At 38.7% G+C, this 19135-nt stretch overlaps 1 protein-coding gene across 5 annotated transcripts in view; it reads right to left on the reverse strand.

Moving 5' to 3' along the window:
* Positions 1-219: 219 nt before the first annotated feature.
* Positions 220-19135, reverse strand: part of MYO5A (myosin VA) — a 470413-nt gene continuing 451497 nt past the window's right edge. For all 5 annotated transcript variants that reach the window (XM_053717484.1, XM_053717487.1, XM_053717486.1 and 2 more), the window contains 3 exons: positions 17857-18031; positions 10651-10731; positions 220-1577 (listed from right to left, as the gene is read on the reverse strand). In XM_053717484.1, the coding sequence (XP_053573459.1) occupies positions 1425-1577; positions 10651-10731; positions 17857-18031 (409 nt within the window). In that variant the 3' untranslated portion in view covers positions 220-1424. The remainder of the gene's footprint in view (positions 1578-10650; positions 10732-17856; positions 18032-19135) is intronic.

Consider the following 19135-nt stretch of genomic DNA (forward strand, 5'->3'; position numbering starts at 1 on the left):
AGGCGATACACCTTTTCTATGTACCTTCAAAATAATTTACTAGATTAGCATTATGTTACTGAATAAAGATACTCAGCCTTCCTACTGCTTGAGGAGAGGTAGAAAAGTATTTACATATATTGTTGGAATTAAACTATCCAGGTGAAACGCCTACCCTATTCATAGGACTAATACATTTGTTTCCATTACAGACAGACAAAATGAAAGACAGGCTAGACGTTCTGCCATGAATATGTAGGTTTCTCTATTTATTATACACGTACGTTACATAAAAGACAAGCCTATAGTATCATACTCTCTTTACTTTTGCCTTTAAACTGCAACCCAGGAGATAACATTGTTTTCAATATTGCTTTGCAACTCCTTTGTGAAGAAGGCTAACGAATGAATGAGTGAACATTCTTGTAATTAATTGGTGAACAACTTGAATATTAAATGTGCAAGTGAATCAGAAAATCTCCTTGTCTGACCTAAATAAATAAATGTGTATTGAAACACAAAAAAGTAAAATATAAAACCCTGAAAAAAATAGCAAAAACACAATGAAAAACAATAAAACATTACACGTATCATTGTCTGCACAATATCAAATTGACCTGAAACATTCAAACATGGCTTAAAAAATCCTAGGAAAAGCTAAAAAGCCTTTTATACTACACAACTCTTTCATTTGTTCATTTAAGGCTGTTTATTATTTATTTAAAAAAAATGTATTTTTCCAGTAATCTATGTGCTTAAGGTGCTGTCCAGGTAAAATATTCATCAATTGTTAAAACTTAGACCAATAATATTATACTGAACTGTAAACATACTTGATAATAAAGAGATGAATTGTTTTATTATGCATTTCCTGTTAAGGATATTGTAACATTAGAGACACACAATACACTGCTGCAATTTAATATGCATAGTAAGCCACAAAGCTAACAAATAAACATCTATGCTTTACAATAAGCTGACTTTTTTCAATACTTTTTATCATTATTATCAAACTGACATAAATAAGGAAACATGTTTGTGTATTGGCACAAGTGTGTGTACACCTATATCGATGGCTAATATGCTATCACAAGATGCCATACCACTCTGATCTATGCTTCAAGTTACAGTTTTTCTTTATTAATAACTTTCTCGCTACCATCTTTGTTTGGGGTCTGCCAATTTGGTTATGTTTAATGCATCCCAGCTAAGTACCGAGCCATAAACTTTTTGTTTAGACAATAACAATGATTGATCGTACTGAGTGCAAACGTATTAGTCTTTACAAATGGTATACATGTTACACAGACTGAGTATTTGATGCCTAATGAGGTTGCACAGGTCCCAGAATGCTTCCAGTGCTATTCAGGGGGCTGAAATATACATTGTCCAAGCAGGCTTTGAATGGTTTTTAGTTACTTCAACAGCAGGCAGTACAACTGCATTCAGACACGTGAAATGAACCCAAGACCAAGACTGCCGGGGATCTGAATTGTTTCTAGAGCAAGAGATGAAGGGTTAAATGGGAAAGTGACAGGGAAGGTGTGCTTAGAATCCATTAGCAGCTGAGGGGAGTCTTTCCTGTCCCTTAAACGCATCTGAAAAGAGAGACACGCATCAGAAAAAAAGCAGTGTACCAGAACAGTATCTTAGCACTCACAACACCCTCATTATTAATTTACCAAGCGTCTTTGCTTTTAAAGCTTTATATATATGTTAGAGAAGAATATGGTTCTGCCAGTTCTAAAAAAAATCCCTCTATATATTAACCAATTGGGTTGAATATTTAATGCCGCTACAAGCTGTGTTAATAAAAACATGTTTATTAGGTAGAATTATTGCTAAGAATTTCTAAAAGAAAGAAGAGAAAAAAAGAACTGATATTAAACTTTTAATTAAATGCAATTAATCTTGCTGGGCTTTTAAAATATCCAGAAACAAAAAAACCAAAACAAAACAAATTTCAAAGCAAACACAAACTATAAAATAGACAGCTAGATTACGAGTTTGGCGTTATGAGTGAAAAAACAGGGTTATGCTTAAAAACGCTGCTTTTTCCCTAACGCCGCTATTACAAGTCTTGCAGGTATAGCTGTACCGCACACATTTTTGGCCATCACACAACGTCAGTACCGCACTTTTAAAAAAAGTTATTTTTCAATGGGACTCCCATAGCGCCGGTATTTGCTGTGAGTTTTGCTGTGAGGCTAAAAAGTGAGCAGTACACCCTATACCGACAAGATCTGTACCGCTATCTAAAGTCATTAGTTATGAGTTTTATGCTGCAAAGCTGTAACATAAAACTCATAACTAAACTGTCACAAAGTACACTAACACCCATAAACTACCTATTAACCATTAAAGCAAGGCCCTCCCACACTGCAAATAAAAAAATAATTAACCCCTAATCTGCAGCTCCCGATATCGCCACCACTTAAAAAATGTATTAACCCCTATTCCGCCGCTCCCAGACATCGTCGCCATTATAATAAAATTATTAACCCCTAAACCGCCGCCTTACCGCATCAAAAACACTATTTAAATATAATTAACCCCTAATCTGCCGTCCACCCACTCCGCCGCTATATTAAACCTATTAACCCCTAAACCTAACCCTAACGTAACTCTAACACCCCCTAACTTAAATATAATTAAAATAAATCTAAATAAAACCTACTATTAATAACTAATTCCTATTTAAAACTAAATACTTACTTACCTGTAAAATAAAACCTAAGCTAGCTACAAAATAACTAATAGTTACATTGTAGCTAGCTTAGGTTTTATTTTTATTTCACAGCTAAGTTTGCATTTATTTTAACTAGGTAGAATAGTTACTAAATAGTTATTAACTATTTAATAACTACCTAGTTAAATAACTACCTGTAAAATAAAACCTAACCTGCCTTACACTAACACCTAACATTACAATAAAATTAAATATATTAAATGAACTAAATTACAAAAAACCCCCCACTAAATTACACAAAATAAAAAAAGAAATTATAAAAAATAAAAATGAATTACTCCTAATCTAATAGCCCTATTAAAATAAAAAAGCCCCCCCCACAATAAAACCCCCCCTAGCCTACACTAAACTGCCAATGGCCCTTAAAAGGGCCTTTTGCAGGGCATTGTCCCAAAGAAATCAGCTCTTTTACCTGTAAAAAAAATACAAACAACCCCCCAACAGTAAAACCCACCACCCAAACAACCAAACCCCCCAAATAAAATCATATCTAAATAAACCTAAGCTAACCATTGCCCTGAAAAGGGCATTTGGATGGGCATTGCCCTTAAAAGGACATTTAGCTCTTTTACATTGCCCAAAACCCTAAGCTAAAAATAAAACCCACCCAAACCCTTAAACAAAACCTAACACTAACCCCCAACGATCCACTTACAGTTTTTGAAGACCGGACGTCCATCCTCATCCAGGCGGCAGAAGTCTTCATCCAAGCCGGCAGAAGTCTTCATCCAAGCGGGTAGAAGTCTTCATTCAGACGGCATATTCTATCTTCATCCATCCGGCGCAGAGCGGGTCCATCTTCAAGACATCCGGCGCGGAGCATCCTCTTTTTCCGATGGCTGTTGAAGAATTAAGTTTCCCTTTAAATTACGTCATCCAAGATGGCGTCCCTTACATTCCGATTGGCTGATAGAATTCTATCAGCCAATAGGAATTAAGGGGGGGAAAATCCTATTGGCTGTTGCAATCAACCCATAGGATTGAACTTGCATTCTATTGGCTATTCCAATCAGCCAATAGAATGCAAGCTCAATCCTATTGGTTGATTGCAACAGCCAATAGGATTTTCCCCCTTAATTCCTATTGGCTGATAGAATTCTATCAGCCAATCGGAATGTAAGGGACACCATCTTGGATGACATCATTTAAAGGGAAACTTCATTCTTGAACAGCCATCGGAAGAAGAGGATGCTCCGCGCCGGATGTCTTGAAGATGGACCCGCTCCGCGCCAGATGGATGAAGATAGAAGATGCCGTCTGGATGAAGACTTCTGCCCGCTTGAATGAAGACTTCTGCCGGCTTTGATGAGGACTTCTCCCCGCTTGGATGAAGACTTCTGCCGCCTGGATTAGGATGGATGTCAGGTCTTCAAAAACTGTAAGTAGATCGTCGGGGGTTAGTGTTAGGTTTTTTAAGGGTTTATTGGGTGAGTTTTATTTTTAGCTTAGGGTTTTGGGCAATGTAAAAGAGCTAAATGCCCTTTTAAGGGCAATGCCCATCCAAATGTTCTTTTCAGGGCAATGGTTAGCTTAGGTTTATTTAGATAGGATTTTATTTGAGGGGTTTGGTTGTGTGGGTGGTGGGTTTTACTGTTGGGGGGTTGTTTGTATTTCTTTGGGGTAATGCCCCACAAAAGGCCCTTTTAAGGGCCATTGGCAGTTTAGTGTAGGCTAGGTTTTTTTTTTTATTTGGGGGGGGCTTTTTATTTTGATAGGGCTATTAGATTAGGAGTAATTCGTTTTTATTTTTGATAATTTGTTTTTTTATTTTGTGTAATTTAGTGTTTATTTAAATTTTAGATAAATGTATTTTGTTAATTTAATTTATTTAATTTTATTGTAATGTTAGGTGTTAGTGTAACTCAGGTTAGGTTTTTATTTTACAGGTAACTTTGTATTTATTTTAACTAGGTAGCTAGTAAATAGCTAATAACTATTTAATAACTAGTCTACCTAGTTAAAATAAATACAAACTTAGCTATGAAATAAAAATAAAACCTAAGATAGCTACAATGTAACTATTAGTTATATTTATAGCTAGCTTAGGGTTTATTTTACAGATAAGTATTTAGTTTTAAATAGGAATTATTTAGTTATTAATAGTAAGTTTTATTTAGAATTATTTTAATTTATATATATAGTTAGGGGGTGTTAGGGTTAGACTTAGGGTTACGTTAGGGGTTAATATATTTATTAAGTGTTAGTGATGTGGGAGGCCAGAGGTTTAGGGGTTAATAACTTTAGTATACTGGGGCAACAGATTAGGGGTTAATAAGTGTAGGTAGGTGGCGGCGGCAGATTAGGGGTTAATACATTTATGTACTTAGGGTGGCAGATTAGGAGTTAATAAGTGTAATGCAGGTGTCGGCTATGTCAGTCAGGGGAAGCAGATTAGGGGTGTTTAGACTCAGGGTTTATGTTAGGGTGTTAGGTTTAAACATACATTTATTTTCCCCATAGACATCAATAGGGCTGCGTTACGGAGCTTTACGCTCCGCGATTGTAGGTGTTAGGCTTTTTTTAGCTGGCTCTCCCCATTGATGTCTATAGGGATATTGTGCACGAGCACGTCAAAACACCGCTTGTATTTGGGTGAGGTATGGAGCTCAACGCAACCATATCACCCGCACAAGACATTTTTTTGCAAACCTGTATTAGCAGCGCTATGAAAGGCGAGCGGTGAAAATAACTTGCAAGTTATTAGCGAGCCAGCCATAACGCAAAATTCGTAATCTGGCTGAGAGAGAGGAGTGACACTGCCCTTTATAATCTAAGACTTTTCTAAAATGCAGCAACATACATTAATATAGATGGTAGGTACAAAATCAGTCAAACTAAAAATCTATTTATTGTAGAAATTAAAAAAAAAAGGTAATCAAATGAAAAGTATATAAGAGTCTAAGAGCATATTGATTTCCCCAAAACAACATATAATAATGTACAATAACACACTAATATACAATATTATATATACAGTATTTACACTGTTATAAGACCTAAATTCTGTTAATTCCCATTTATAAAAGACGTACAGGGACACTTTATTCAACTTTTATCTCTGATTTATCTAAAAGAGGCCAGTACAAAATGCATTCACTTGTGTTTTGGAAAACCAATTTTCCTTCCCTGCATAAACCATCATTTTCTTCTCATACTTGCAGAGGCTTGTCCCTCTTGACCAGTAAAAAAGAAGACGTTGTCCTTACCAGCCAGTGAAATTTAACAGGAAGTACAAAACCAAAACTGCAATATTACGGCTAGATTACGAGTTTTGCGGTAAGGTAAAAAAGCAGCGTTAACAGGTCCTAACGCTGCTTTTTCACTACCGCTGCTATTACGAGTCTTGCAGGTTTAGGGGCACCGCACACTTCTTTGGCCTTACCACAAACCGACTTACGTAAACCCTTTTCTCTATGAGACTTACATAGCGCCGGTATTACGAGTCTGTCCTGGGAGGCCAAAAAGTGAGCGGTACACCCTCTACCTCCAAGATCCGTAACGCATTCTAAAGTCAGTAGTTTTGAGTTTTATTGTACACTAACATCCATAAACTACCTATTAACCCCTAAACCGAGGCCCTCCCGCATTGCAAACACTATAATAACATTTTTAACCCCTAATCTGCCGCTCCGGACATCGCCACCACTATAATAAACATATTAACCCCTAAACCACCACACTCCCGCCTCGCAAACATTAGTTAAATATTATTAACCCCTAATCTGCCGCCCCTAACATCACCTCCACCTACATTATACTTATTAACCCCTAATCTGCCGTCCCCAACGTCGCCGCCACTATATTAAATGTATTAACCCCTAAATCTAAATCGAACCCTAACCCTAACACCCCCTAACTTAAATATAATTTAAATAATTCTAAATAAATATTACTATAATTAACTAAATTATTCCTATTTAAAACTAAATACTTACCTATAAAATAAACCCTAAGCTAGCTACTATATAACTAATAGTTACATTGTAGCTAGCTTAGGGTTTATTTTTATTTTACAGGCAAGTTTGTATTTATTTTAACTAGGTAGAATAGTTATTAAATAGTTATTAACTATTTAATAACTACCTAGCTAAAATAAATACAAATTGACCTGTAAAATAAAACCTAACCTAAGTTACAATAACACCTAACATTACACTACAATTAAATAAATTAACTAAATTAAATAAAATTAAATAAATTAAATTAGCTAAATCACAAACCCCCCCCACTAAATTACAGAAAATGAAAAAACAAATTACAGATCTTTAAACTAATTACACCTAATCTAATAGCCCTATCAAAATAAAAAAAGCCCCCCCCCCAAAATAAAAAAAAACCCTAGCCTAAACTAAACTATCAATAGCCCTTAAAATGGCCTTTTGCAGGGCATTGCCCCAAAGTAATCAGCTCTTTTACCTGTAAAAAAAAAATAAATACAAACAACCCCCCCAACAGTAAATCCCACCACCCACACAACCAACCCCCCCCCAAATAAAATAATGTACTAACTAAAAAAACCTAAGCTCCCCATTGCCCTGAAAAGGGCATTTGGATGGGCATTGCCCTTAAAAGGGCATTTAGCTCTTTTGCAGGCCCAAAGCCCTAACCTAAAAAATAAACCCACCCAATACACCCTTAAAAAAATCCTAACACTAACCCCCGAAGATTCACTTACCAGGAGAAGTCTTCATCCAAGCGGCAAGATGTCCTCAACGAATCCGGCAGAAGTGGTCCTCCAGATGGGCAGAAGTGGTCCTCCAGACAGGCAGAAGTCTTCATCCAGATGGCATCTTCTATCTTCATCCTTCCGGCGCGGAGCGGGTCCATCTTCAAGACATCCGACGCAGAGCATCCTCTTCAAACGACGGCTTCTTCGTAATGAATATATCTTTAAGTGACGTCATCCAAGATGGCTTCCCTTAGATTCCGATTGGCTGATAGAATTCTAGGTAGAAAAAATTCTATTGGCTGATGCAATTAGCCAATAGGATTGAGCTGGCATTCTATTGGCTGTTCCAATCAGCCAATAGAATGCAAGCTCAATCCTATTGGCTGATTGGATCAGCCAATAGGATTGAAGTTCAATCCTATTGGCTGATTGCATCAGCCAATAGGATTTTTTCTACCTTAATTCCGATTGATAGAATTCTATCAGCCAGTCGGAATCGAAGGGATGCCATCTTGGATGACGTCATTTAAAGAGATATTCATTACGAAGAAGCCGTCGTTTGAAGAGGATGCTCTACGTCGAATGTCTTGAAGATGGACCCGCTCTGCACCGGAAGTATGAAAATAGAAGATGCCGTCTGGATGAAGACTTCTGCCCGTCTGGAGGACCACTTCTGCCCGTCTGGAGGACCACTTCTGCCGGCTTCGTTGAGGATATCTTGCGCTTAGATGAAGACTTCTCCCGGTAAGTGAATCTTCGGGGGTTAGTGTTAGGATTTTTTAAGGGTGTATTGGGTGGGTTTATCTTTTAGGTTAGGGCTTTGGGCCTGCACTAGAGCTAAATGCCCTTTTAAGGGCAATGGGGAGCTTAGGTTTTTTTAGTTAGTATTTTATTTGGGGGGTTGGTTGTGTGGGTGGTGGATTTTACTGTTGGGGGGGTTGTTTGTATATTTTTTTTACAGGTAAAAGAGCTGATTACTTTGGGGCAATGCCCCGCAAAAGGCCCTTTTAAGGGCTATTGATAGTTTAGTTTAGGCTAGGGTTTTTTTTTATTTTGGGGGGCTTTTTTTTTTGATAGGGCTATTAGATTAGGTGTAATTAGTTTAAACATCTGTAATTTGTTTTTTATTTTCTGTAATTTAGTGGGGTTTTTTGTGATTTAGCTAATTTAATTTATTTAATTGTATTTAATTTAGTTAATTTATTTAATTGTAGTGTAATGTTAGGTGTTATTGTAACTTAGGTTAGGTTTTATTTTACAGGTAAATTTGTATTTATTTTAGTTATTTACTATTTAATAACTACCTATTTAGTAACTATTCTACCTAGTTAAAATAAATACAAACTTGCCTGTAAAATAAAAATAAACCCTAAGCTAGCTACAATGTAACTATTAGTTATATTGTAGCTAGCTTATGGTTTATTTTATAAGTAAGTATTTAGTTTTAAATAGGAATACTTTAGTTAATTATAGTAATTTAATTTAGATTTATTTTAATTATATTTCAATTAGGTGATGTTAGGGTTAGACTTAGGTTTAGGGGTTAATACATTTAATATAGTGGCGGCGACGTTGGGGGCAGCAGATTAGGGGTTTATAAGTGTAGGTAGGTTGCAGCGACACTGGGGGCGGCAGATTAGGGGTTAATAAATATAATGTAGGTGGCGGCGATGTTGGGGCAGCAGATTAGGGGTTAATAAATATAATGTAGGTGGCGGCGATGTTGGGGGCAGCAGATTAGGGGTTAATAAGTGTAAGATTAGGGGTGTTTAGACTCGGGGTTCATGTTAGGGTGTTAATTGTAAACATAAAATGTGTTTCCCCATAGGAATCAATGGGGCTGCGTTACTGAGTTTTACGCTGCTTTTTTGCAGGTGTTAGACTTTTTCTCAGCCAGATCTCCCCATTGATGTCTATGGGGAAATCGTGCACGGGCACGTATGACCAGCTCACCGCTGACTTAAGCAGCGCTGGTATTGGAGTGCGGTATGGAGCAAAATTTTGCTCTACGCTCACTTCTTGCCTGTTAACGCCAGGTTTGTAAAAACCTGTAATACCAGCGCTGCAGGTAAGTGAGCGGTGAGAAAAAACTGCTCGTTAGCACCGCATAGCTCCTAACGCAAAACTCGTAATCTGGCCATTAGTTTCTTTTTAAACACTTACACTAGACACTTACAAATGGAAAATGCTGCTCATATACATGTAAGATTAGCTGCTACTATCAGCTTCCAGACTCGATTTTTTTTTTGCTGTAAGAATTAAATAAATTACTTTGCAATTCTAACAGCTTAATGTGTGCTGCTCCCTAATGACCAATTTGACTGCATTTTATAGTTTTTAAATTAAAGCAATATGATTGGTCCTATTTGAGAGCAAATATATGTTATAAAGTAATATGTATTATTTGGGGCAACCCATATTTATCCTTGACTCTCGGTTGTAACTGATTAGATTTTATAAAAAGATGTGTATGTTTAACACTTGATTATTCAGTATGTTGCTCCCAGTCACAATATTATTATTCTTCTCCTTCTTTCTAAGTTTTTGTTTATGTGGAAGAAAAATAATAAGGTAAAACTCAATATTGCTATATGGATAGCAACAATTTTGTGAATAAAATTTGAATGAACCTATTTTATTGCTCCTTACAGAGACAGTAGATATTAATTTAACAACCGATTTGGCCAAAACTAACATCTCTATAAAAAGTTGCACTCATGTATTTATAGTATAGTATATAGTAAGTTTTGCAGTCTCTATTTAGTTCACTATCAGTACAGTACAGCCACAACAGAGGCTCTATGACTTGAGCCACTTAATTATATTGATTTGTGCTCCTTCTATGTGAAGAGAGAAAAAAAATGATCACTTTGTACACGTGGAGCAACACTTCATAGCAATGATCATCCAGGACAGCGAGCCTACAGAATTGAATGTCTTCAGCAATCTGAATAGATGTATCGCTCTAGCCTTTTAAGAGCGAACAAATTAGTAATTAAATAAATAATCAAAAACCTTGACAGAGAAGGAAGCCAACAAAAAGGAGGTCATTATAGTAATTATATATTATTATTATGAAACAACAAAGCAGCTATTTTTTATGTGAGGCATAATAGGAGGGAAGTGATTTGTTAAAAATGAAGCATCACTTTAATTTCTAGAAACTAATAATTGTAACTAAAAAAATACAACAATAAAATGCATAAAAAAAACATTTGCATAAAATAAACACTGATGCAAACTATAAACACACCTGTATGTTACGTATAAACGATACCAAGACTCTTTCTTCAAATTCATTAACTGGAGTATATAGATTCAATACTTTTACAATCTGCAATGACAAAAAAATAGTTTATTGTTTCCATCCAAAAAATTGATTTAAACCTTGAATCGATATCCTATATTTATGTTTTTCTTATAGACAAAATATTGTGTGTGCTGCATACTTGTAAACATTTGTACAGTAAATAAACATACACACTTAAGCCATAACTTAAAAATATGGCAGCCATCTTAAATGGACACAAGTCAAAATTAAACTTTCACGATTCAGAGAGAGCATGCAATTTTAAAAAAACTTTCAAATTTACTTCCATTAACATAATATGCACAGTCTTTTTATATTTACACTTTTTGAGTCACCAACTCCTACTGAGCATGTGCAAGAATTCACAAAATATACGTATATGCATTTGTGATTGGCTGATGGCTGTCACATGATACAGGAGGAGTGGAAATAACTGAAATCTGTCAGAAAAAAATACTTGCACAACTGTTCGCTATGCAGCTCACTAAATAATATTGACACCTGGTGAATGGTCTCTATAACCAGCTGCTAAAAATGTCTTACCCTAAACCTAATTTCTATAAAACTGGTACCTATATTACCTAGACATGAATGTTATAGCCCATGATCCTAACCACCACTGACCTAAATCACCTACCACAACTAAAGATAACCATCAGCTCTCCACTGCAAATAAAGCTAACTACTCTTCATGCACACACAGCAATTAACCAAAGCTGCAACCTCCACCACCCTAAATAACTACCTGTACTGGTGAAGAGGTAGTGGTTAGGAGAATCGGGTCAGCCTTCAGGGCTACCTTTACTGGTGGAGAGGTAGTGGTTAGGATTATCTGTTGTAGGAGGCAACAGAACAGTGGTAATTTAGGTAATCTGTGATGGAGAAGTCACAGGGATTGGGTAAGTGATGGTTAAGTTTAAACTATGATGGGGGGGGCAACCCAACATGGAGGATCGTTTAATAACAGAATTTATGTTTACCTGATAAATTACTTTCTCCAACGGTGTGTCCGGTCCACGGCGTCATCCTTACTTGTGGGATATTCTCTTCCCCAACAGGAAATGGCAAAGAGCCCAGCAAAGCTGGTCACATGATCCCTCCTAGGCTCCGCCTTCCCCAGTCATTCGACCGACGTAAAGGAGGAATATTTGCATAGGAGAAATCATATGATACCGTGGTGACTGTAGTTAGAGAAATTAAATCGTCAGACCTGATTAAAAAACCAGGGCGGGCCGTGGACCGGACACACCGTTGGAGAAAGTAATTTATCAGGTAAACATAAATTCTTTTTTCTCCAACATAGGTGTGTCCGGTCCACGGCGTCATCCTTACTTGTGGGAACCAATACCAAAGCTTTAGGACACGGATGATGGGAGGGAGCAAATCAGGTCACCTAGATGGAAGGCACCACGGTTTGCAAAACCTTTCTCCCAAAAATAGCCTCAGAAGAAGCAAAAGTATCAAATTTGTAAAATTTGGTAAAAGTGTGCAGTGAAGACCAAGTCGCTGCCTTACATATCTGATCAACAGAAGCCTCGTTCTTGAAGGCCCATGTGGAAGCCACAGCCCTAGTGGAATGAGCTGTGATTCTTTCAGGAGGCTGCCGTCCGGCAGTCTCATAAGCCAATCTGATGATGCTTTTAAGCCAAAAAGAGAGAGAGGTAGCAGTTGCTTTTTGACCTCTCCTTTTACCAGAATAAACAACAAACAAGGAAGATGTTTGTCTGAAATCCTTTGTAGCCTCTAAATAGAATTTTAGAGCCCGAACTACATCCAAATTGTGCAACAAACGTTCCTTCTTTGAAACTGGATTCGGACACAAAGAAGGCACAACTATCTCCTGGTTAATATTTTTGTTAGAAACAACTTTCGGAAGAAAACCAGGTTTAGTACGCAAAACCACCTTATCTGCATGGAACACCAGATAAGGAGGAGAACACTGCAGAGCAGATAACTCTGAAACTCTTCTAGCAGAAGAACTTGCAACCAAAAACAAAACTTTCCAAGATAATAACTTAATATCTACGGAATGTAAGGGTTCAAACGGAACCCCTTGAAGAACTGAAAGAACTAAATTGAGACTCCAAGGAGGAGTCAAAGGTTTGTAAACAGGCTTGATTCTAACCAGAGCCTGAACAAAAGCCTGAACATCTGGCACAGCCGCCAGCTTCTTGTGAAGTAAAACAGATAAAGCAGAAATCTGTCCCTTCAAAGAACTTGCAGATAATCCTTTCTCCAAACCCTCTTGTAGAAAGGATAGAATCTTAGGAATTTTTACCCTGTTCCATGGGAATCCTTTCGATTCGCACCAACATATATATTTCTTCCATACTTTATGGTAAATTTTTCTAGTTACAGGCTTTCTAGCCTGAATAAGAGTATCAATGACAGAATCTGAGAACCCACGCTTTGATAAAATCAAGCGTTCAATCTCCAAGCAGTCAGTTGGAGTGATGCCAGATTCGGATGTTCGAACGGACCTTGAACAAGAAGGTCCCGTCTCAAAGGTAGCTTCCATGGTGGAGCCGATGACATATTCACCAGGTCTGCATACCAAGTTCTGCGTGGCCACGCAGGAGCTATCAAGATCACCGAAGCCCTCTCTTGATTGATCCTGGCTACCAGCCTGGGAATGAGAGGAAACGGTGGGAACACATAAGCTAGGTTGAAGGTCCAGGGCGCTACTAGTGCATCTACTAGAGTCGCCTTGGGATCCCTGGATCTGGACCCGTAGCAAGGAACCTTGAAGTTCTGACGAGACGCCATCAGATCCATGTCTGGAATGCCCCATAATTGAGTTATTTGGGCAAAGATTTCCGGATGGAGTTCCCACTCCCCCGGATGAAATGTCTGACGACTCAGAAAATCCGCTTCCCAATTTTCCACTCCTGGGATGTGGATTGCAGACAAGTGGCAGGAGTGAAGCTCCGCCCATTGAATTACTTTGGTCACTTCTTCCATCGCCAGGGAACTCCTTGTTCCCCCCTGATGGTTGATATATGCAACAGTCGTCATGTTGTCTGATTGAAACCTTATGAATTTGGCCTTTGCTAGTTGAGGCCAAGCCTTGAGAGCATTGAATATCGCTCTCAGTTCCAGAATGTTTATCGGGAGAAGAGATTCTTCCCGAGACCATAGACCCTGAGCCTTCAGGTGTTTCCAGACCGCGCCCCAGCCCACCAGGCTGGCGTCGGTCGTTACAATGACCCACTCTGGTCTTCTGAAGCTCATCCCTTGGGACAGGTTGTCCAGGGTCAGCCACCAACGGAGTGAATCTCTGGTCCTCTGATCTACTTGGATCGTCGGGGACAAATCTGTATAATCCCCATTCCACTGTCTGAGCATGCACAGTTGTAATGGTCTTAGATGAATTCGCGCAAAAGGAACTATGTCCATTGCCGCAACCATCAAACCTATTACTTCCATGCACTGCGCTATGGAAGGAAGAAGAACAGAATGAAGTACTTGACAAGAGCTTAGAAGTTTTGATTTTCTGGCTTCTGTCAGAAAAATCTTCATTTCCAAGGAGTCTATTATTGTTCCCAAGAAGGGAACTCTTGTTGACGGGAATAGAGAACTTTTTTCTACGTTCACTTTCCACCCGTGAGATCTGAGAAAGGCTAGGACAATGTCCGTATGAGCCTTTGCTTGTGGTAGAGACGACGCTTGAATCAGTATGTCGTCCAAGTAGGGTACTACTGCAATGCCCCTTGGCCTTAGCACCGCTAGAAGGGACCCTAGTACCTTTGTGAAAATTCTTGGAGCAGTGGCTAGTCCGAATGGAAGTGCCACAAACTGGTAATGCTTGTCCAGAAAGGCGAATCTTAGGAACCGATGATGTTCCTTGTGGATAGGAATATGTAGATACGCATCCTTTAAATCCACCGTGGTCATGAATTGACCTTCCTGGATGGTAGGAAGAATTGTCCGAATGGTTTCCATCTTGAACGATGGGACCTTGAGAAATTTGTTTAGGATCTTGAGATCCAAAATTGGCCTGAATGTTCCCTCTTTTTTGGGAACTATGAACAGGTTGGAGTAAAACCCCATCCCTTGTTCTCCTAATGGAACAGGATGAATCACTCCCATTTTTAACAGGTCTTCTACACAATGTAAGAATGCCTGTCTTTTTATTTGGTCTGAAGACAATTGAGACCTGTGGAACCTTCCCCTTGGGGGTAGTTCCTTGAATTCCAGGAGATAACCTTGAGAAACTATTTCTAGCGCCCAAGGATCCTGAACATCTCTTGCCCAAGCCTGAGCGAAGAGAGAGAGTCTGCCCCCCACCAGATCCGGTCCCGGATCGGGGGCCAGCATCTCATGCTGTCTTGGTAGCGGTAGCGGGCTTCTTGGCCTGCTTACCTTTGTTCCAGCCTTGCATCGGTCTCCACACTGGCTTGGTTTGAGAAGAATTACCCTCTTGCTTAGAGGATGTAGAATTTGAGGCTGGTCCGTTTCTGCGAAAGGGACGAAAATTTGTTTTATTTTTAGCCTTAAAAGACCTATCCTGAGGAAGGGCGTGGCCCTTTCCCCCAGTGATGTCTGAAATAATCTCTTTCAAGTCAGGGCCAAACAGCGTTTTCCCCTTGAAAGGGATGTTAAGCAATCTGTTCTTGGAGGACACATCCGCTGACCAAGACTTCAGCCAAAGCGCTCTGCGCGCAACAATAGCAAAACCTGAATTTTTCGCCGCTAATCTAGCTAATTGCAAAGTGGCGTCTAAGGTAAAAGAGTTAGCCAACTTAAGTGCTTGAACTCTGTCCATAACCTCCTCATAAGAGGATGCTTGATTGAGGGACTTTTCTAGTTCCTCGAACCAGAAACACGCTGCTGTAGTGACAGGAACAATGCATGAAATTGGTTGTAGAAGGTAACCTTGCTGAACAAACATCTTTTTAAGCAAACCCTCTAATTTTTTATCCATAGGATCTTTGAAAGCACAACTATCTACTATAGGGATAGTGGTGCGTTTGTTTAGAGTAGAAACCGCCCCCTCGACCTTGGGGACTGTCTGCCATAAGTCCTTCCTGGGGTCGACCATAGGAAATAATTTCTTAAATATAGGGGGAGGGACAAAAGGTATGCCAGGCCTTTCCCATTCTTTATTTACAATGTCCGCCACCCGCTTGGGTATAGGAAAAGCTTCGGGGGGCACCGGGACCTCTAGGAACCTGTCCATCTTACATAATTTCTCTGGAATGACCAAATTGTCACAATCATCCAGAGTAGATAACACCTCCTTAAGCAGAGCGCGGAGATGTTCCAATTTAAATTTAAATGTAATAACGTCAGGTTCAGCTTGTTGAGAAATTTTTCCTGAATCTGAAATTTCTCCCTCAGACAAAACCTCCCTAGCCCCTTCAGACTGGTGTAAGGGCATGTCAGAACCATTATCATCAGCGTCCTCATGCTCTTCAGTATCTAAAACAGAGCAGTCGCGCTTTCGCTGATAAGTGGGCATCTTGGCTAAAATGTTTTTAATAGAATTATCCATTACAGCCGTTAATTGTTGCATAGTAAGGAGGATTGGCGCACTAGATTCACTAGGAACCTCCTGAGTGGGCAAGACTGGTGTAGACATAGAAGGAGATGATGCAGTACCATGCTTACTCCCCTCACTTAAGGAATCATTTTGGGCAACATTATTATCAGTGGCATCATTGTCCCTACTTTGTTTGTCACATTCATCACATATATTTAAATGGAGAGGAACCTTGGCTTCCGAACATACAGAACATCGTCTATCTGATAGTTCAGACATGTTAATAGGCATAAACTTGATAACAAAACACAAAAAACTTTTTAAAATAAAACCGTTACTGTCTCTTTAAATTTTAAACTGAACACACTTTTTTACTGAATATACGCAAAAGTATGAAGGAAATGTTCAAAATTCACCAAAATTTCACCACAGTGTCATAAAGCCTTAAAAGGATTGCACACCAAATTTGAAAGCTTTAACTCTTAAAATAACGGAACCGGAGCCGTTTTTACATTTAACCCCTATACAGTCCCTGGTATCTGCTTTGCTGAGACCCAACCAAGCCCAGAGGGGAATACGATACCAAATGACGCCTTCAATAAGCTTTTTCAGTGGATCCGAGCTCCTCACACATGCATCTGCATGCCTTGCTTCTCAAAAATAACTGCGCATTAGTGGCGCGAAAATGAGGCTCTGCCTATGACTAGAAAAGGCCCTCAGTGAAAAAGGTGTCCAATACAGTGCCTGCCGTTTTTTTTAATAAAATTCCCAAGATTAAAATAACTCTCCAAAGTTATAAACCATTAAATATGCTTATAAAGTAATCGTTTTGGCCCAGAAAAATGTCTACCAGTCTTTAAAGCCCTTGTGAAGCCCTTTTATTCTTATATTGAAAATTAAGAAAATGGCTTACCGGATCCCATAGGGAAAATGACAGCTTCCAGCATTACCAAGTCTTGTTAGAAATGTGTCATACCTCAAGCAGCCAAAGTCTGCTCACTGTTTCCCCCAACTGAAGTTAATTCCTCTCAACAGTCCTGTGTGGAAACAGCCATCGATTTTAGTAACGGTTGCTAAAATCATTTTCCTCTTACAAACAGAAATCTTCATCTCTTTTCTGTTTCAGAGTAAATAGTACATACCAGCACTATTTTAAAATAACAAACTCTTGATAGAAGAATAAAAACTACATTTAAACACCAAAAAACTCTAAGCCATCTCCGTGGAGATGTTGCCTGTGCAACGGCAAAGAGAATGACTGGGGAAGGCAGAGCCTAGGAGGGATCATGTGACCAGCTTTGCTGGGCTCTTTGCCATTTCCTGTTGGGGAAGAGAATATCCCACAAGTAAGGATGACGCCGTGGACCGGACACACCTATGTTGGAGAAATAAGAGTTTTGTCCAAACAAAAAGCTGTTGTATAACAGCTAAACACAGTTTTACAAACTATGGGTCTGTTGGAGCAATGACCTTTGCACCACAAGTCATAGGATACTACTGCTATTACGTTCTAGGGACTCCTATAGAAAGTGATAGCTGACAATATTACTTGCCTGAGCTGCATGGCTTTCAATTTGCTCAGGTATGATGGCTATGATGGCTAATAAAAAGTTCTGTAACACAATCTAAACAGAAGTGTGTGCTGTATTACATCTCTGCTGGGTTACCTGGGCAGTAGTAAGAGCATTGCACATGGAGCATATGGCTTCTGCATCTTCATCTGTTTTCTTTTTGACCTGCAGCAACTGGGCAGCCTGAATTAATGGCTCTAGTGTTTCCTTTGCACCACTGTTCATTAGATTCTTGTCACGGAGCCATTCCTCCAGCTGACTCACATTGTACCTATCAGAAATACATAGATTCAAATGGCTGCAGCATATAAACCTAACTATACAGTGCTTTTATGTGCATAAAAAAAGTGATCACACGTCTGAATCATTTTTACTCCTATATGAGAACAAATTATTTTTACTGTAGCGCTATGTAACCTAATTAAATACTAAAATGAGTCATTGTGGATTCAGAAGTGTGTTACCTATCTACATGTTAGTGGTGACTCCTTTACAACAAATATCAGCCACTGGAGACTTGTGATGCACAATAAATATTTATTTCCTGACTAAATATTCACTTGGTAGATACATATAGCACTGCTACTGTTTGTTTATTCTTATAAGATTATGTTTTCAACAATTAAAAAAAAAACAACAATAAATCAAGCCTAAGTAATGTGGTTAGTTAGGAGCTGGAAATTTAAGATAGTCTTTCAATAAAAAACATTACATTTGGAAAACACCATATTTGTGATTTGGCAAGTTTTTAATAATCAGACTCTATGGGTATGTGTGCTTGTGTATGGCTGTGTGTGCTTGTGTACAGCTGTCTTTGTGTAAGCATACAAGTCTGTGCACAGCTGTGTGCGCCAGTGGGTTTTTTGAAAGGACGTATTTGTTTGTATGCGTGGGAATATGTGTGTGTGTGTGTGACCATTTGTTTGTATGCGTGGGCATATGTGTGTGTGTGACCATTTGTTTGTATGCGTGGGAATATGTGTGTGTGTGTGACCATTTGTTTGTATGCGTGGGCATATGTGTGTGTGTGACCATTTGTTTGTATGCGTGGGCATATGTGTGTGTGTGACCATTTGTTTGTATGCGTTGGCATATGTGTGTGTGTGACCATTTGTTTGTATGCGTTGGCATATGTGTGTGTGTGACCATTTGTTTGTATGAGTGGGCATATGTGTGTGTGTGACCATTTGTTTGTATGCGCGGGCATATGTGTGTGTGTGACCATTTGTTTGTATGCGCGGGCATATGTGTGTGTGTGACCATTTGTTTGTATGTGTGGGTATATGTGAGCTAGATTTAGAATCTTACAGATTTGTTCTCCTTTCTCTAGTTGTATTGCACAGTACTGACAAATATCATACAATTATTCCTAATT

The sequence above is a fragment of the Bombina bombina genome, chromosome 6 (genome assembly GCF_027579735.1).
Source record: "Bombina bombina isolate aBomBom1 chromosome 6, aBomBom1.pri, whole genome shotgun sequence".
Classification (NCBI taxonomy): Eukaryota; Metazoa; Chordata; class Amphibia; order Anura; family Bombinatoridae; genus Bombina; species Bombina bombina.